At 40.3% G+C, this 20,068-nt stretch overlaps 1 protein-coding gene across 9 annotated transcripts in view; it reads left to right on the forward strand.

Annotated features, from left to right (window-relative positions):
- The window catches only part of WDFY3 (WD repeat and FYVE domain containing 3), a 167,688-nt gene that overhangs the window by 34,618 nt on the left and 113,002 nt on the right, over nucleotides 1-20,068 (forward strand). For 7 of the 9 annotated variants that reach the window (XM_027725016.2, XM_027725019.2, XM_027725018.2 and 4 more), the window contains exons 1-2: nucleotides 5,451-5,512; nucleotides 18,643-18,853. In XM_027725016.2, the coding sequence (XP_027580817.1) occupies nucleotides 5,484-5,512; nucleotides 18,643-18,853 (240 nt within the window). In that variant the 5' untranslated portion in view covers nucleotides 5,451-5,483. Of the gene's footprint in view, nucleotides 1-5,450; nucleotides 5,513-18,642; nucleotides 18,854-20,068 lie in introns of those variants that run through there. The other 2 variants (XM_027725023.2, XM_039391079.1) reach the window with 1 other exon arrangement.

The raw sequence follows: 20,068 nt of genomic DNA on the forward strand, positions 1-20,068 counted from the left end.
TCTTAACTAGTGAAGTCAAAAAAAGCTTGTATAGCTATCAAATCCTGTAATGCTTGGTTTTGCTGATGAAAAAGAAATGTAGCAAGTAAAATTAGATGAAGTATTGGGAAAGGGAGCGGAAGTGGTAGGCCTATTGAAGTGCTTCTAAGCAAAGGGGTGAATTTCCATGGGAAAGTTGAGTTAAAAATCTATTAAATCTGTCTGGTTACTGTAAAGGATTCTAGTCTTTGTTAGTTTACTTTAAAAGCATAGATGTGTGTGGGGTGGTTGCTGAAGAGTAGTGTCAAAGCTTTGCTAGAATGCTCTTTAACGTATAGACCCTTTTGGAGCAAAAAGAAAAATAACACAGTAGAAAAAGGGCTGCAGCACTTCACAGACACAGAAAGTGAAGAGGTGACCCCAGTGGGAAAAGGCATTAGTACAAGAAAATGCTAGCTGACATTGCTCTTTGAGGCATGTAGAGCTCAACAACTACTCTTGCAAGGGGTGCCATTTCTTATTGAGAGCTTTAGTTATTCATATGTTCTCACCATCTTATTTCATATAAAACTGAGAGTTGTAAAGTGTTGAAGGTGAGTTATCACTTCGAGTTTAACAAAAGCATAAGGAAAGACAAAAATCCCCAAACACTTCCTGCCGTCTGAAATCCTGCATTCCAACATCAATGCTTTCATTCTAGCTCTGTGCTGCTGCTTTTGTTTCCAATGTTTTATTCATTAACAAGAAAAAAAATCTGTCCACAAGGGGGTCTAGTAGAAATATGCCTTTTTTTACTTTCATAGAAAATACCTCAATCCCTTCAACCTATTGTGTTTAGATTCTTTTTTATATGTATATATTCTCCTTTATGGAGAAAAATAAAGATGAAAGGCTCATCTCCTCTCTTGTTAGCCTCCCCCTTGACTTAGCAGAAATTTCAAGCAGACTGTTGAGTGCAGGCTATTTCCTGAATCTGTGAAGACTGTCTTACTAGTATCATGATCTGCTGTTCAGATACTTATGGAGGAAATACTTCCTTGAAACTTAAAGCATCCTGTTCTTCCAGTTCCGAGGACGTGCAAGAACTGGCAGAGCTTAACAGCTCGGGTATACCACTGCTGTGGTTTTATCCCTTTCAGAGCCGAGCCTGCTATATTTGATTTGGTTGAGCTCTCCATGGGGCTGCGCTGAGTTTTGTTCCAGCTGTGGCATGACTTACCTGCAGCTACGTGGATAATAGTAAAAGATTTGATGCAGTTATGAGCACATAGAAGATAATGAGATAGGGGAAGGCAGCCAACCAACATGAATTTGCCAGGGAGAAAATTGTGTCAAACTGATTAGTTTGCTTCCTTGACAGATGAATTAGATTAGTGCATAAGGGAGGGAAGGGGTAGAAGTGATACAAACAGAAGCGTATGAGGTTTTGAAGGATGTTCTTTTGAATGTAGTACGTGTAGTGGTTTTTTTAAAAATGGGATCTTCCCTAAATTACTATATTGCAAGAGGAAAATTTATTAAAGCGGTTGATTGGAGCAGTTAGCAGGGATTCAGGATCACTTGGAAAGGCATTTGAAGTAGGCTTCTGTACTAGTTTGCCATGCCTGGATTTGTCACTAATGGCATCCATGATTTAGATCATGGAGTACAGTTTACTTACAAAATGAGCAGATGATGTCATCTTGGGAGTAGAAGGGCGCCACAAAGGGTTTATATGAAGGTGTTTGTGATTGGGGTGAGCCAAGTGTTCGTGTGTGTTCTTTTGACTTGACTCACCCAATGTTTATTTGTCATACTACAGTAGCTCAGCCAGTGTATGTAACCTTACTGTGTTGATTTTACTGAGTTGGATGGCCTCTTCCAATACAGTTTGTGATGATTCTCTATTCTTTAGTAAAATTACAGCACTGAAACCCAGAACTTGAGTGGGAGGGGTTGTTACTGTAACAAAACAGTGTATCTGGATTTGGGGTCTTGGGGCATGGCTGAATTATACACGTGGAGAGTAAAGAACACTTTTGGAAAGTCCCGGGATTTTTCTCTTGTGCCAGAGGGGAGGGAAGGTTGGGCACTGTAGAGTACACAGCTGCTCTTGCAGGCTTCTAGGAGTGCCACCTCCTTGTCTTTCCACCCTTGGCACATCTACAGACCCAGCTGGGAACCTGACACTGGGGCTGCCTCCCTCTGCTTGGTCTCCATAGTGCAGCTAAAGCAGCTGGTTGGACTAAAAGCAGGTGCTCCTACAGCCCCTCTTCTCTTCCTGCATTTCTGTGAGCATAGTTGAGAACACACGCTGTCATCCCAGTTGCTGTATGAGGTTCAGGAAGGATGGAGGGGCAGGGGATGGGGAAAAACAATGCTTGAGGTATTCAAGCTGTGAGTTATTGTTTGCCTTGTTGAAGATGTACAGTAGGGAAAAATAACTTCTATATCATTTTTGCTAGGTTGCTGGAGGAGTTAGCAGAGCTTCCCTCAGCACCTCAAGCCTTTTTCCTTGCAGGATGTTGCCCTAATGTTTATTTATAGTAGTTCCTTTCTGCCACAGAGAGAAAGTAGGGAGGAGTGACCATATTTTTTTTTAAGAGCTTTTGTAGAGTAAGACATGAAATGTGGAAATAATTATCATCTGGGATGGTGTTAGAGAAGTCTGACATGCTGCTTTGTTTTAAAGTCCCGGTGATAGAAAAGGATGTTTGTGTGCCACGCTTTTGTATACACAATGCATTTCCCATAGTTGTCAGGTTATCGTGAAAGATTCATTTCCTGGCTCCCTTAGAGGTAAACACCAATATTTCACACCAGGTCAGTAATTTTTGCTAGTGATAGATTAATGCCTGAAACTCCTTTTGACATGTTCCCATCTGTTGGTGATGCCATAGTCTCTTACAGATGTGAAGCATAGTGAGGGGAAAAAGTTTTCGAGGTTATTTCTGCGGAGATGCTGCTTGCTGTTTCTGTGATCCCTGCTGCTGTTTCCGTGACTTCTTGGAGCATGGCTCTTTCTCTTTGGGATCCTAGTAAATGTTTTTCTAGCAAAACTACAAATTAAACTGATGATAGATACACCTTAGCAGCAGAGACCTGGTGCACCAGTGGTGTAATTGGAATGACAAGAATGCTGTGAATGTTTCATGCCCCGTCTTCTGTCCCAAGTAGAGGGTGTTGGAAGAGCCACTTCTGATAAGTGATAGCCTGAGAAAGGCAAGCCTTAGGCAGTCCCTTGGAAAGACTTTTAAGTCCCATGAATTGAAACAACAGGAGGCACAGTAAACCTAGTTTCAGAGCTTTCTCTTGTTTGATTATAACTTCAAAAAGCTACCTGGGAGAAATTTCAAAGGCAGGTTCCTGTAGATGCAGGAATAGCTGTTCAAAGCTGGGAGATGAAACTTCTGTGTAGCGGTTTTTATAAGTGAGGAGATAATAGTGGAAAAGTGGGCTGCCGTCTGGCTGTATTGCACTGAGAGTATATTCAACTGCTGTTTACTCTTCAGTGTTGCTAAAAGGTCACCTTAGGGGAAGACAACAAAGTCACCCCTGTAGTATCTGCATGAGAGAAGTGCTAGGAAGAGACTGCTACTGTCTACTTTGCTCCATGGTTCAGGATGACAGAACTCTTTCCTGTGATAGAGATGGCTATCTTACTGTACCTTCTATCTAGTCCTCTAACATGGAAGCCTTGCGCAAATAGTCTCTCTAAAAGGCAGGATTTAATTGCAACAATAGTTCCACAGCAAAGGCTTCTTCTCTTATACATCCATATAATCCTTTACATTTTTATCATACATTCCTTTCTTTGACTTAATTTTACTCGTCTGTCAGAATTTTCAGATGTTCCCTCAAATACACACTCCACATTGCTCCATCTGGGAGTAAGAGAAAGAGGAGGAGCTGCACCTGAATGCTGCTACCCCTCTGAGCTCTGTGTAAATTACTCCGCTTTTAGAGCATCCTTTCTCTGTTCAAGTAATAGCTGTTATCTAACAAGTTGATGTAAAAATCCTGAACACCCTCCTATTGTTGCAATTAAATCCTGGTATTGGGCATTTATTTACCTAATTCTTTAATGCATCTTTATCAACATATTGCTGGGTTTCACTCTGTTTATTGCATTGTGTTTGTCTTAAAAATAAACAAGAGCAGTTATCCTCATTCTGTGCAGTGCCACTGCTTGCTGTCAAAGCTTCAAAGGGACACAAAACTAGAGAAAAGGGATAGCATTGAAAAAACCTTGTTTTCTCCCTTGTGGAGAGCAAGTTCTGTCCCCAGGTTCTTTGCATCCAGAAGCAGCCAAGCCCTGTGCAGGTTGTCCAGGTGAGCCCATATGCTTTCACAGATGCACTGCAGAGGCCAGGACTTGAATTAAATAACTAGTAAGTGATTTCTGTAGCTGTAAAAGACATTACAGTGCATTTGATATATAATTACTGCCTTTTTTTTTTCATATTGGTGTTTTTTCCTCTAGCAATGAAGTGTATTTCCTTAGTGTGTGTATTGTGTAGATGAACCCAAGGGGAGAATGTGAGTAACCTCCACCGCAGTAGTTGTGCTTTTGCTAAGTGGGTGTTTAGGCTTTTTTCTGGGATAAATTCAGTTAAAAGCAGTGTCCACTGTAGTCATTTGAGCATCCTCCTGTGGCACTGTGAGAATTCTTTTCAGAGAGCAACAGCTTCAATCCTGATTTGTTTTCTGTACCTTTGGTTATTACTGGGGAAAGGGGCTAGTATAGTGTCAAGACGTAACATGCAATAACTATACCCATAGTTGTTGATAATGGATCTCCTTGGAAAATACTACCACTTCTGAATAGTTGTTTTTATTAAAACAAAACAACTGGCAGTTCTAGATTGTATGGTGCTGTGCATGAAAGTAGCATTGCAAGCTAGAATAGTAAGCACTGTGAAAAAAAAAAACAACCAACAAAACCCCCCACAATAAACTCCAAAAAAAGCAGAAAAGTTAAGAAAAATCCACATTGTATCTGATACAGATTCTAGTAAGGAGTGTCTCTTGTTCCTCCCCCTCAATAAAAATTAGTTCTATTGTAACAGAAATTGAAACATATTTACTTTCCTATGAGATAAAGCAGGACAATGTCGTGTTACAAATTCATTTGTCAGCCATGATACATCGCTCTCGTCTGCAGTGACTGTGTTGCAGACCAGATGTCTTTCTACTCGAGTATACAGTTTGTCCTCTTGTTCTGCTGCTCCTGTGATTTTTGGTTTATTCTTTGTAAAGCAGCTGTGTCAGTTACCGTGGCCTGGGCAGGAGGAGGGATCCCTTCCCCTCAGCCACTGGGAGGGACCAGCTGCTCCTTCCCTGACAATCACACCCGCCTGGGCACTGGTACAGTTGGCACTGGGGGATGTCGGCGCAAAGCTCGGGAGGTCCAGCTGACTGCCAGAAGGATGTTTACTAACGAAGGGCTGGCAGTGGCTTGTAGGCAGAGGAACTTGCTCTCTCCTATTAATGGTATCTTGCAAGGAGAGGATTTGAAAAGTAAGATGCTTGCGCTGAACTTCAAGAATTCAAGGTAGGATGAGACCTAAATGAATGCAACTACTCTTATTTCTTTGCATGATACTTTTTCGACCCCTAGACTAGCATTTAATTACTTGACTGGCTTGTGAAGTTGTACTACTACTTGTCAGACTCTTCTGGAGTTGTATTTGCTATTACAGGAGAAATGGAACCAAATGACAAGCTGAGATTTAGTCAAAGTGTAGTGATATTTTGCATAATGTAAGTAATAGTGCACAGTTTTCCGTGTTTAGGGTGTTGGCTGCACAGAAATAAGTCAAAAATAGGTAAATTACGTTTGTCAGTCCACCTAAGGAAGAAAATAATTGATTTTAGTTTGACATGTGCATAGTTTTCGAAATACTGGTAATATGAGTCTGTTCTCAAGTGCAGTAGTTCTGCTGTGAAACAAGCGTGTTATCCACAGTATTCTTAGAAATTTAACAAAGTCGGAGAACTGATCATATTAAAATAATATTTTCCTCATCTCTGAGTGCTATAGGCTTCAGTTTTTCTCTTTGAATAAGAGAAACTCACTTTTTTGTGGATTTCTAGCTGTCCTATTTAATCTTGTAGTATATTGCAAACTTCTGTTGAGAAGGCATATATTCACTGTGAAATACAACTTTTATTTTGGCATTATTGCCAAGTAGGAATAGAACATGGGTAGTGAAGAGAAAAAGAAAAATAGTTTTTAAAGTAGCTATGGTAAAGAATAAATACACCAACCCCTTTACTAGCAATAAAAAGTAAGCTAAGTAAGTATGGATTTTTTAAAATGTTGCAGTTTTGTCCCTGTACGAGAGACTCCAACTTTAATGTCCAAGAATACCTACACCCACTTAAGTCATTTAATAAGTATGCCAGTGAACATCAGAAAAAAATTGTGACTGGAGAACTGGAGAGAACTGGAAGAGTGCCTTGACTTGAGCAATTCATATGGCTTTAAAAGTCTGCAGTTTTAGTTTGCTTTGTATGTTTGTATTTGTGGTGTTTGGGTTGTTTGTTTGTTTAGGTTGACCATGACCTCCCTGGGCAGCCTGTTCCAGTGCTCTGCCACCTCAGTGTTAAGTAGTGCTCTGCCACCTCAGTGTTAAGTAGTGCTCTGCCATCTCAGTGTTAAGTTCTTTCTCGTGTTGAGGTGGAACTTCTTGTGCTTTAGTTTATGGCCATTGCTACTTGCCCTGTATTGGTCACCACTGAAAAGGGTCTGGCACCATCCTCTTGACACCCACCTTTGACATATTTATATGTATTAATGAGATCCCCTCTCGGTCTTCTCTTCCCCACACTAAACAGGCCCGGCTGCCCCAGCCTCTCCTCAAAAGAGATGCTCCAGACCCCTCATCGTCTTTGTGGCCTCCGCTGCACCCTCTCCAGTAGCTCCTTGTCTTTCTTGTATTGAGGAGCCCAGAACCAGACAAAGCACTGCAGATGTGGCCTCACTAGGGCAGAGTAGAGGGGGAGGATCACCTCCCTTGACCTGCCGGCCACAGTCTTCCTAATGCACCCCAGGATCTCAGTGGCCCTCCTGGCTGCAAGGCCACACTGCCGGCTCATGATCAGATTGTCACCCAATTAGCCTCCAGCTCCTTCTCTGCAGAGCTGCCCTCTAGTAGGTCAGCCCCCAGCCTTTGCAGGTACTTGGGGTTATTCCTCCCCAGGTGCAGGACCCTACACTTGCCCTTGTTGAACCTCATTAGGTTTCTCTCTGCCCAACTCTGCAGCCTAACAAGGTCCCACTTAATGGCAGCACAGCCTTCAGGTGTATCAGCCACTGCCCCCAGTTTCACATCATCAGCCATCAAATGGCCTCAGGTTGTGCTGGGGGAGGTTTAGATTGGATATTAGGAAATATTTTGTCATGGAGAAGGTTGTCAGGGATTGGAAGAGACAGCCCAGAGAAGTGGTCAGTCACCAGATGGTGACCTTCAATGGCCATTGCTGGAGGTATTGAAAAGAAGTGTAGATGTGGCACTTGGGGACATGGTTTAGTGGTGGGCTTGGCAGTGCTGGGTTAACGGTTGGACTTGGGGATCTTAAGGGTCTTTTCCAACCTAAATGGTTCTGTGATTCTGTGCTGTATGGTTTGCAGCAGTTGATTCCAGTGGAGCCCAGTGGATGTCTCTGGACTATCCTAGTTTCAGGAAAGGAAAAGTCATCTCAAGAAGAGTCCATTAAATGCCGTGTTCACGGTGCCCAGCTTCCTCACTGTTTATGGAGGGGCCTTTGCCTAGGGATGTGTAGGGAATGGTCAAGTTCAGCAGCTTCCTGTTGGGTGCAAACAGACAATGGAATAATATAGTATTTGGAAGAGATCGGTTACTATCTAAAATGCAGTAGAATTGTATCTGCAAGTACTTCTGCTTTTCCATTCATCTCTGGCCTGAACTGCTAATTATAAGGTCTTGGGCTGTTTTGTTTTGCACTTAGGAATACTATGAACATGCAGCTTAAGACATTAATTTACTTCCTATTGCTTTAGAAATAAACAAGCATTTGTGCCCAGGGTTTAATGCTGATTTAAATGCTGATACGCTGTAGCAGAGAGAGGAATTTTATTACATCAACCAAACATGTGCTGGTAGGATCACTTTGTTGTTTTTCTTATCCATGTTGTTAGAAACAAGGGCAGCTCTATGGAGACAAATTTTACAGGTAATGGGCTTCTGCTTACTGCTCTTTCATATGCAAATTTCCTAAAGGCAGAAGAAATGTTTTGCTTTTGGGTATATAAATGGCTGTTTTACATGGCTGGAGGAACTCCATGCTTTAGATTGCTGTTGGGAAGAAAAATCACTGCAACCACCACCACAGATGGGGATCTGCTTTGTGTAATACCACAGTCCTTTAAAAAAAAAATCGGTGGCTTTTTTAGCTAAATATCAAAATTGAGCTTAGACTCGCTATTGTCATTGCTGAATTTGCTGCATGGGGCTGCAGTGCTTTGTGCATGGCCTTGCTGCTGGGATGTACAGGCTCTCTTGTTCCAAGTTCCCTTCACCACTGCACATCCCCACCCCCCATGCTTGGAAAGGCAAACGAACCAAAGCACTCTTCCCCATTCCTAATAACAGCTCATTGTTTCATTATTGATTCTAATGCAGTAACTTTTCTAGGAAGGCTTTTTTTACTTTGCTTGTTTACTGCGAATGCCTGAGCCACCCTCTGGAACACTGCTTTTTTCCTACACATTTATTGATGTCTGCATGCCAGCCAAGCACACACGCTTGTCTCTTAAGATCCCAGGCATTTTTTACTTTTTTGTTTGTTTTTCTCTGTGTGTGCCCGATCTCCTCTCACCCCCTCACCCCTTTTTTTTAATTTATCAGGAGCTTCTTAGCAGCATTTCCTCTCCTGAATTGCATGGTTTAGTCATTGCCATGCAGGTCAGGTTGGCAAACTAAAATTTCAGTTCTGCTCTATTCCCAACGGGCTGTAACTAGTACTCTGTCCTATTAATCCAAATCAGTTTATATAGGCCTTCTGAAACCAAACCAAAACAAGAAAACCAGCATTCAGAGGTGCTCAAGATATTTTGTCATGAAACATATCAAGAATTCAATTAGAATTTGCTCTCCAAGAATATTTTGGAAGCAAATAGCCTGTTCTGTTTTGGTTTGGGTTTTTTAACCAGTTGTTACCCATCTTTATAGTATTATGCATATTTTTCCTGACACTGCATAGGTTAGTTGGTTTATAAGCTTCTCGTGTAATGCTCAGATTGATTTCTCCATTTTGGATGATTTTGCTGAGGTGTGAATGTTTCTGAGATATTTCAATTCTCCAGCGTGTTCAAAACCAGAACAATGTTTCAGTTCTTGCTTTTCTTCATTATATTTTTCGGCTGTAGGTGTTTATAGCAGTATTGAGGTTTGCAGGATAATAGGAGTTTGCTTATCTGCTGTGTTGCTAGTTCAGCAGGTGTGATTACCACTAATCTGGTGAATTTTAATTTCCACAAGTGATCTGCTGTGTTTACAGTATATTCCTAAGGGTAACATTGAAAACCAGAAGTTTTAATCCATAAGTCCATAACCTGTTAACTTACTAGGCATAATTGTCCCGTAAATGAGTGTTCCAAAAATACATGTCGGTGGAGACATTTCTCTTATTTTTGTCATCTTTTATGTCTGTTCCAGACAAGTTGGGACTTTGCTTCTGCCTACCAGGATTTTTGTGTTACATGTATTTTTGTCTCCTCAGTTACCACATTTCTCTGGCAAATAGTGTCCTTTGCACTCCTTGAAGGAGAGGAAGAGTTGTATGTCCAAAGCTAGTTCAGACTTCGTGGCAGTCAGAGCTGGATTGCCAGCTTTGAGACCACATTGGAACAAGTCAGGGGAGTGGAAAAAATGCCGTAGATGTGTGATTGCACAAGCATGAGCAAATAGTTTCTTGGAGCCTGAATGTCTATGAATGAACCACCTGAACATGCTATTGCAGGTGTCTCCTTTCTAACACAATACCTGTGTAGAACCAGTACTTTGATCTTTACTGTAACCTGTGGTTAGGGTTAATGAAACATGGCAAGATACATTTATTTTCTGGAGTGACCATTCCTCATCTTGTAAAGCAGAAAGGCTTCTTTTACACATGAAGAGTTTTCTTTGGTCCTCAGCCCTACAATGGCAATATATTTTGCCTGGCACAAATTATTTAAAACCTCTTCCTGGTACAAATATTACCTTTTTTTTTTTTTTTTCCAACCTGAGGAGATACCGTGGAGTGAGAACAGTTTGAGGTATGGAGTTTTAGACTTCCTTGATGGCTAGCAACCCCAAACTGTTTTCTGGAGATTAGATCTATGTTTATATGCAGATGAGGTGGTTTAAGACTTTGCATTGAAATTCAGAGATGAAGCTGCGTAGAATCCAGCAGTTAAATATGGATTTTGGGTAGCCTTAGGGTTGGACTGTATTTCTTGGTATTGTTTTGTGAAGAGATGAAGGACTGTCTATACTGTTATAGGTACCTCAAAGATGAGGTTTTCTGCACAGCCTGGTTGGATGTTGATACAATATTTATTACATGCTATTTGGCTTCTGAAAAGTCGAAACTACTCATTCAATTTTCCTGACCTTTTTCAAAAGCTGCTTTTAAACAAATGGTGGATGTACCTATTCAAATGCTGACAATGTACATTTACCTTTTGGTTCTCACGGTTGTGTGTGGTAGTTAAAGACAAAATAAGAATTCATCTTTCATTTTAGTTGAAAAAGATGTAGAGTAAAATATACAAAGGCAGAAACCTTAAATGAATATGTGTGGTCAGTCTAAAGAGCCTATATTTGAGCTTTCTGGCAGTTTGCTTTGTGAGCATTTGCAATTCTGCAGGTTGATTATCAGTTCATTACTGATGAAAGTGGAAGTCTTGTTAAAGTCTTCCTTAAAGAAAAGCAGTACTGAGAATTGGATTGGTGATGGTGGCAGATCTTAATGGGTGCTAAATGAAGATGTAGGAAGCAAATTTATCATCATCCAGCCAAAAATCCCATTCTAGGTGCCGTGTGGACAGATTTGTTCCTCGTAGGAAAAAGCGACCCTCATGTTTGCTTCCTTTTGCATTGTCTTGTCTTTGCTCTCTGTAACAAACCTGTTACTCCTTTCTGTTCCACCAAGTTAGGAGTTTTGAAAACCATCCCCAGATATCTATGAACAATGATTATAATCACATCCTTTGCCTCCACATGTGCATCAGGACTCCTTCATGCTGGGCAGCTGTTGTTCTGTGCCATTGCACTAAAAAATTATGTTGAAGTAGGCCCTTCAGTCGCAAGGGCAAAATGGATGGTGGGTCTGCACTTGAGATGTTGAAGTTGTCTGTGCTTTTTGTGTACAGAAATAGAAAAGAAGAAAATTGATGAAACTTGAACTGTGGTTTGGAGAAGTACTACACATTATTTTCAGCTGTGGTGGGATTCAATACTTTGGTTTACAGGCTGTATTTTTCAGAGGTGGTGGAAGAAATGTTTGTAGCGTGGAAATATTTTGTTATAGTACTGCAAGTAATTTTTGGAAATTTTGAGGTTATTAATTAAAGCATTAGAAAATGCAATGAAAGGGTTATCTTCTAGACGTAAGCTTCTACACTAGTAAGTCAAGAAAAGAATAGGCTATTTACAGAAATCAAAAGTAGTACTTTATTTCCTTATTTGAACCAAGTGAAGTTCAAAAAGTTGATAGAACTAAAGGTCATTTTCATTTAAGTTAATACTAAATAAGAAATATGTGCATTATTAGTCTTTAGCAGACATCTTTCCTCCATCCCTGCAGCATAGGTCAAAAGTATCACTGTTATTTAATTGTTGTCCTTTTACACTGAATATAAAACATTAACCTTCAGGAGGGTACAAACCACAGGAAATCTATTCTATCAGCACTTGCTATTATGTGTCATTATCATGAATAATTTGTGGGAAATGGACCTGCAAAGAAGACTGATAGTCCCTGTTTTATATCTTTTATCTTTCTGACTAACTAGTTACTAAAGTTCTTCATATTTGTTGAAGCATAAAGAATTTTTGTTTGCAGGGATTTAAAGGCATTAAGGTCAGATTGAGCATAAAATAGCATTTCTAATGTTGCAAATAACAAAAGAATTGTATCTGTAACTGTCATCTGATTTGAATTCAGAGAACAGGAAAAACATGTCCTGAATTAGGATAGCAAGCCTTTTCTTTTTTTTTTTCCTTTCTTTTTCTTTCTTTCTTTTTTTTTTTTTTTTATTCTTAGAGGTGTTAAAGCAAAAAAATAACTGCACTGAATTCTCAGATTTGGACACTACCTGTGAACTGAGACACCTCTGTAAGCATCTCTTCAACACGTGGAAACAAACCAGTATTTCATTAGATTGACCTCTGCACTCTTATATTCATCTAAGAAGGGGAAGTTTAAACTTTTAGGTGATAACATTAGGTTCCTTGAGATAAGTTTTAATTTATTTCAGTGTGAAAGAAAAGAAAAGCAAAGCACACACCAAAAGTCATCCTGAAATAATCGTGTGACCTTGCAAATTTTGGCCTGAAATAGCTCCTGTTTTAGCCAGATGACCAGCTGTTTAACAAGAGGGAAACATAGTATGGGAATAGGCACTTTTCTTACTAGGGCAACACACTGGATTTGTTTCAAGCCCTGTCTTACAGGGACCAGACGATATTCCCCAAACGAGGGTGTGCTAGTTCAGTCTGTCAGGGAGAGCTCATGGCATCCTTTTCAGCAACACAGCTTCCTTGTGCATGATTTTCTTTGTGTGTACATAGCTGTTTTGTTTGGTGGTGGTTGGAATGGCAGGAAGTAGTTGTGTTCCTCGCCTCCCCTCCTGCTGATGTTTTTGTCTACAAAGAGAATTTTTTATTCCCGCTCAGTTCTAAGCACAAATGGATGTGTATCTAGCCAGTAACAGCTCTTTATTGTTTCCTTTGAAGGCCACACAATGTCCTTTTGAATAGTGCATATCGATGATCGTCTTCAGAATATTAGTATTAACTACATGGCTAGGGAATCTGAAATTAAGGAAAGAAATAACAGACCTAATGTGGAGGAAAATAGCAGGTGTGGAATTTACTGATAGTAATGGACTTCTGTGATTCATTATAACAAGAAGACTTTAATTTCATTTTTCTAAGATAGTTGGGGTGGAGATGTGTGCTGGTGTCCCATTATAATCTGCAAAGAAAGAAGTTGATTCCTGTTTCACTGCTAAGCTGCTGATGTAATACCAGTACAGTGCCTGGAGAGACACTTGTGACTGTAATTATGAAGCAGATAATTACCTAGCTGCTTATTTAAATAACACCCTTTTGGAACTAGATGCACAGCTTGGACCTGTAATAGTTATTGTGAAAATGAGCGTGTCTCATCCAGCTTCTGCCTGTCTATACTTTTTTTCTTCACAAATGTTTTGATAGCTCTAGTAGTACTACCCATACATTATCATACCCAAACTTGTGTTAATGATTAGTGTGCATGTTGTGTTTTTCTTGCAGTGTCTGTTTTTGAGCTTTGTAAGTTGTTGGTATTTTCTGTAGCATAATTTATGATCACTTTTCCAACAGCTTCCACTAACAGTAGGAAAACTTTAAAATATTTTGAAGCGTAGAAGTTACTTCTTGGACTAACTCCTGTGAAGCTTCTTCAGAATCTCTTGCATTCATCTTGTGGGATTCTCAGATAAATTTAACAGAAAAGTGAAGAACTTGGTGAATGGCTTTATTTCAGAGATGCTGAAATAGATCAGCCTCACTTATGCTCATGGGGAAATGTGCAGCCATCTGACAGCCAGTGGAAGAAAACAAAGGGTTTTCAAAGTAAGGATGCTTGTGCTTTGCCTTCACTGCTTGCTCCGTTGTTCTTCTGGTGGAGACACTTCTGCTTCTACCACTAAGAGAAAAGGATGTGTGTTACAAGAGCAGTGTTTTGATTGTCACTGTCTTTGTGCATGTCTGAAATCTATTCATTGAGTGTCTTATTTTAGTTTTGGTCCATACATAGCACAGCTGCCATTAATTCACATTTGTATCTCCAGAAGATGGGTGCAGTAGATTGAACTGCTTCAACCCTCCTGATAAACTGTGTGCCTGTCCTAGTGAGGCTGCATTAGTCTGCTCTTTCAGAATAAATTCTGACTTCTTCCTCAGCTCAAAAAAGCCAAAGACTCAACAGCTGGAATGTCCAGCTCACAAATTTGCTATGAAGAATGTGCCTGCTTGGACCTGCTGGGGGAAGTAACTCATCAGGATGATGATGTAAAGAACGTGTGGCTGCAGCAGGCTGAACATGCTGGAAGAGGGAATATGAGGCAGGGAAGAGCCAGCCTCCTGTCCTGAGAACTCGCTTCTGTCCTTGCCTCTTCCACAAAACTCCTTGAGGTTTTTGGGATTGCCCTCTAATTGCAGCCTTTGTGTACTAGGCGTTTAGCTTTGAGATCACAAGCTGAGAGGAGGAGGACATCAGCTGGTCTCTAAGGGACACAAGGCAAGCAAGCAGAAAGATTCAAGCATTGGAAGACACCATGCAGGATTAGTTGCTCCCCAAAGTATCCTAAACTAGATATCCAACTTATTAGACATCACCAGTTTTAGCATAAGGGGGTGAGTGTGTTCATTGTGTGTGTATATTGAGGCTGTTAACATGCCTGTGCTGTGGGGCAGGTTTGTGAAAATAAGTTGGTTTATTGGTTGTGAGTCATTCTGATCTGGCAGCGATGAGTGGGACAGAAGAATCCATGAGGAAATTCATTGCTGGGTGTGCAGAGCAGCCTTTCAGTCCATGTTGCAGTAACTAAGGTGTATCTGAGGGATGAAGTAACAAAATACTGAACAGCTGCTTATGAAGCATCGTCTGGGAGAGGCAGGAGGCTCTTTGGGGACTGTAGGAAGTGAGTGTGAAATTTAAGACTGTACTGTAATGTGTGTGCAGAGCCAGGCCAAATTCAAGCCCTACAAGCAATTACGAGACAGGTGTTCCTTAACTTGCGAGTTTGCTTCTCTTAATTGCTGTGCAGGGTGCTTGATTGTCATGTGCTGTAAACAAGCAGTTGTGAACAGGTGACTGCTACTGAAAATACTGGAATCATTTCATTTTTGGCATTAAGGAGAATGCAGGCCTTAATGCTGAACTCAAGTCATGTGTAGTGGTTGCAACTGACTGTGAAGACCGTGCACATGAATTCACTCAGTAGAATAGGAAAGTCCTTTCTTCTGCATCTTTTTTGTTTGTAGGAAAAGGTTTAGGTGTACTGCTTTCTCTTTTGCAGGCCTAAAGCTAAACAAAGAAAACCTCAGTCAAAATATTTAATACAGGAAAAAGTAGCGACATACCGCTGTTCTTTCCCTGTTCACTTTCACATGTCTAAGACTTGGGCCTAATGTTGGAGCTCCCAGAGCCCACAGCTCTCTTCCTTGTATATCCGTAAGTAATCTGTACAATGATAATGAGAGAGAGTATCATTGTATTTGAATTGGTAAAAATAACTCACAGAAATTCTTTCAGCGTTCAGGTACAATATATTTCAGATGATGATGCATGGAGCCCACACTTACCTTTTTTCTAATAGGACAGGAACATAGTAGGATTCAACTCTGGAATAATTCCACAAGTAGTAACTACTCCAAAATTTATGTATTGTGTACATTCAGGTTGATCCGCAGTGGAACTGAGGGTAGACTTTCCATGATTCTGAAGACTGAGCAGAAAATACTGCCAGATAAAGCAGGTCCAGAGGGCAGGTAATATCATTTAAGAAAAGAATCGTATATTGTAAAGATCTCCAAGTGTAAATATCAGTATTACTACCCCTGTCTTCGCTTCGTACAATGCAACATGGACTCTGTATCTGTGAAAAATATCAAGGAAGTGAATATTTTATTGTAAAGGGCGTTCCCAAAGCAATGTCTTCTAGGAAGGTTTTCTTGAGCATTGCAAGGGTGTCTTTGGGACACTAACCTGAAATTCCTTGGCATTGTGGTGCTTTGGTGTGGTGTTCGGTTTTTGGGTTGGCTTTCTTTTTGGGCGTGGATGGGGGTTGGATTCTAACTCAATTAAGTACACACAGGGAATATATTGATTTTTGTGGTGTTTTTTGATTACTTCTGGAAAAAAAACCCCAAAATTAAATCAATGTGAATGTTATACTGTGTTATTTCCATTCTCCCCTCCTCTCTGCCCCATCTTTTACATTGAGGTTTAATACTTGATCATACTATGGAAATAGACAGGAAGGGACCATGGCTGTATTAAGAAAGTGAGAGTATTTCAATTGTTCTCTGCATTTGTCATCCCTCTGGGTTAAAACTGCCCCAGTGGAGGTAAATAGATCTCATCTTGGAGATGCTGTCCCAGTAGACTCCCGTTACACGAGGAAAATAATGTGTAACAGTTATTTGGACTTCTCTGACTGTAAGATAATTGCCCCATCTACAGCTACAACTATGTGGCTGAACAAGTGCAAATACCTGTTCTAGTGTGTGCTTAGGCTGAAGACAGCAATAGGATTTAAAAGAGAAATTGTCCACACTAGCAAAAGTCTGCAGCAGTGGTGGTTTGAATGACAGTATCGTTTTGGGTGTTGGATTTAGAGTTCTCAGCATCTTGTTAATAATAAAAAGAAATATAAAACATTATCTTTGAAAGATTTTATAAAAAAGAAAATACAGGGTTTTTTTCTTGCTGCTTAGACAGTGAAGCTTTGGCTCTTTGAGCTCACATGTGGTATTCTGTTAGTTTACGTGTTGTTACAGCGAGAGAAGAATTCCCAGACTGAGAAGTTGGAAAATGCTTTGGGTTTCTGGAGGAGACACCTCCATTTTTAGCTGCATGATTCATGTTGATTTGAAGTCTTACCTGTGTTATTTCTTAGGGACGATACACTAAAAGACAACTGCAGTTCTGTCTCATTTTTCTTCAAATGTAAAAAGCCAATGCACATTTCCAGCATGGGCTGACAGTTTCTAGCTTGTACATTGGTGCGGGGTTTTTGATGACTTCTCATTTCATAAATTCTTTTTTTGCATAGTACCAAAATGTTCAGTAGCAATTAGTTCCTAATTCTTCTTCTGTGTTAGTTTTATGAACATATTCCAAAAAGGTATCTCTTTCTGGGTTAGGGGGAAAATATTTTTCTTTTATTAATGCTTCCTACTAGTAGTTGATTATCTTCACTTTTACAAGCATAGCTCCAGTTTATTATTGGTCTTATTTTCCTGGCTTTAGTACCCAACTATTGTCTTTCATCACAACTTAATCTCTGGATTTGAGTTCTTCTTCCCTCTGTTTCTTTAATCACAGCACTTTTGGAATCATCACTTCTCCTTTTAATAATTGACCCTTCATGGTAACATCTCTTTTGGATAATTGAAATAATTAAGTTCTCTAACTTTCTTGCTGTGAGGCATTTTCTACTCTTTAATAATTCTTATAGCTGCTACTGACCTTTGTTTTTTTGACTGCCTTTAAGCAAAGAGATGTAGGGCATTACAATTCTGTGGAGTATTTCATTGCTGGTGGTCTTAACTTTGGGTATGGAGCTGAAACAGTTTCCCTTGTTTTCCCTTACCCTTTTGCTTTCTTGAACCTCGCTGTGAGAATAGTCCCTTCTGCTGCAGTGTCCAGTTTGCTACATGTGTTGAGGGATTATCTGCCCTGACCCTTACAGCTCTTGTGCAAGATCCTGCCTGACAGGCTTTAGTCTCACATTTGGAAGATTTGGTCTGTGTTGTTTCGAAGACTAATAAAGGACTAAATACAGACACTGTGTTGTATCAGTGGGATGTTTTAAAAATTGGGCACACATGATGTGGTAGAGCTGAACCTGGGCAAGATCAACTAGGACTTCACAGCCCTGAGATCATGAGTGAAGGGGACAGGGGCCCAAGTACAGGCCCAGAGCTGTAACTTTTGTGATAACAGGACATTCTTCAAAGAATGCAGGCTGCTGGGGAGAGATAGGATCCACATGCTTATAGAGCAAAGCAATCTGCTAGGGGACTTCAGCCACCCTGATGTCTGCTGGAAAAGATGGTCTTTAAAGGTCCCTTCCAACCCAAACCATTCTATGATTATAAATCAAGTTTTCTTGTGCTTTAAGAGAAGACTGAGGTGTTATTCTGCAGGCTCCCAGTAGCTGAGGTATGAGATGAACGACAGCTCCGTTGGATAGCTTTGTCTGTTTGCCATAGGAAAGTTAGGAAAAAATTTAAGCATGTCTCTCTATGATAAAACCAATGTCTGAAACAGTTTGAAGGTCTTGTGTGATTAGATTTTAAAGTATATAACTGGTACTGATTTTATTCTAGAATTAATTTGAGAATACTTTGCAATATGTAGATAACACTGCTGTAAAAGATGTGGAATGTGCACCTAAGAATTGTAAAAATGGTCTAATAAAAAGTACCAAAGCATTTTGCAGTGTTCAAAGCCTGGCAAGCCGTGCTTTCTGCTGAAGGGTATCGGATCTTTTTCAAAAGTTGTTGGCTTTAAATCCTCCAGGCGCATACTAATCAATGCCTAGCACATAAAATTAGCTCTTAACTGCAGTGTGGTACGTACTGTGGGAGAGGGTGCCATACATTTAAAGGCTTTGATGGAATGATGCCTCAATCTCTTGTACTCGTACTGAGTAAGTTCATTTTCCTTTCTGAACAGGATACAAGGGAGCTTCCAAAAGTCAGTCAAGATGAATATGGTGAAGAGGATCATGGGCCGGCCGCGGCAGGAAGAGTGTAGCCCCCAGGACAACGCGCTGGGCCTGATGCATCTGCGGCGCCTCTTCACAGAGCTCTGTCACCCTCCACGGCACATGACTCAGAAAGAGCAGGAAGAGAAGCTTTACATGATGTTACCAGTGTTCAACAGGGTAAGCTGGAGAATCTGCAAGAGGTGTTTTCTTTACTTGAACTAGACTGCTCATGTTTTGTACTCCCAAGACCTTTTTGGTTCTAGCACAACAGAAGGTTTACAAAATTCCACTGGCATCTTTTCAGTTCTCCCCTTCTTGTCACATACTGTTGTGTTAGTGCATAAACTTGCCTTTGGAGATTTTCTTCTATTATCACTTTTTCTCAAGTGCAATCCACAGTACATAGACTGACACAGAGCTTTTCTGAAGAGCTCACTGTTATTACAGAGTCATCTGATTTCCAACTTGAACTTCAGTAGCAAGTTTATACCCATTTTTTTTGTGACAGCACTGTCCTTGACACTAAATAACTGTTCTCTCGTCTTTGCATTTATTGTACCATTGCATATTTTGAGATAACAATCATAGTATCTCCTGTCAGCTTGGTTTTGCTAGGCTACTTGAGCTGAACAATTTTAATCTCCTCATGTGATATATTCTCTATATTCTCTTCACCCTTGTAGGCCTTCTCCTGTGTATTGAGTTTGAATCCCCTTTCCTGGATAAGGGAGATTTTGAACATGCAATCTGTAGGGAAAATATAATAGTCACTTTTGCAGTGGCATTCATATTTCACTACTCCCTTGTGCTCAGGCACTGAGATTTTGTTTGGAGACAGGACTGTGGCAACTGTCACTGGATTAAATTAATAATCCTCCTGATGTCTTACATCACTCAGTTACGCTGCCACTCTATTGTGAATAATAATTTTGATGGTAGTTTTAGGGTCTTGAAAGAGCAGTAGGTATTTATTATTTTTTAACCTACTGTGACCTGAACCCTTACTCCTGAAGTTCTTGGGTGATGGATTTGTGCTTGTATATGATACCATAAAGAACTGGAATAATCTAAAAACTGAAATGCAAAAGCTCCACAGAAAAATCAATACAGCTTTCTCTCTTTTAAGTGGATGCTTTGTTGACAGTATGGCTTATGATGGTATTAGACACTGCTTGTGTGCTTGCATGCTTGGGCTGGTTTTGGCTGGGCTAGAGTTAATTTTTTTCACAGTAGCAAATATGGGCTGTGTTTTGGAAATAATGTTGATAATACAGGGATATTTTAGTTATTGCTGAGCAGTGCTTACACAGAGTCAAGGTCTTTTCCGCTCCTCACTGCACCCCAGCAGCAAAGAGCCTGGGGGTGCACATGGAATTGGGAGGGGACACATCC

Source organism: Pipra filicauda, unplaced genomic scaffold (genome assembly GCF_003945595.2).
Source record: "Pipra filicauda isolate LSUMZ 115617 unplaced genomic scaffold, ASM394559v2 scaffold8_size5757611_pilon, whole genome shotgun sequence".
Classification (NCBI taxonomy): domain Eukaryota; kingdom Metazoa; phylum Chordata; class Aves; order Passeriformes; family Pipridae; genus Pipra; species Pipra filicauda.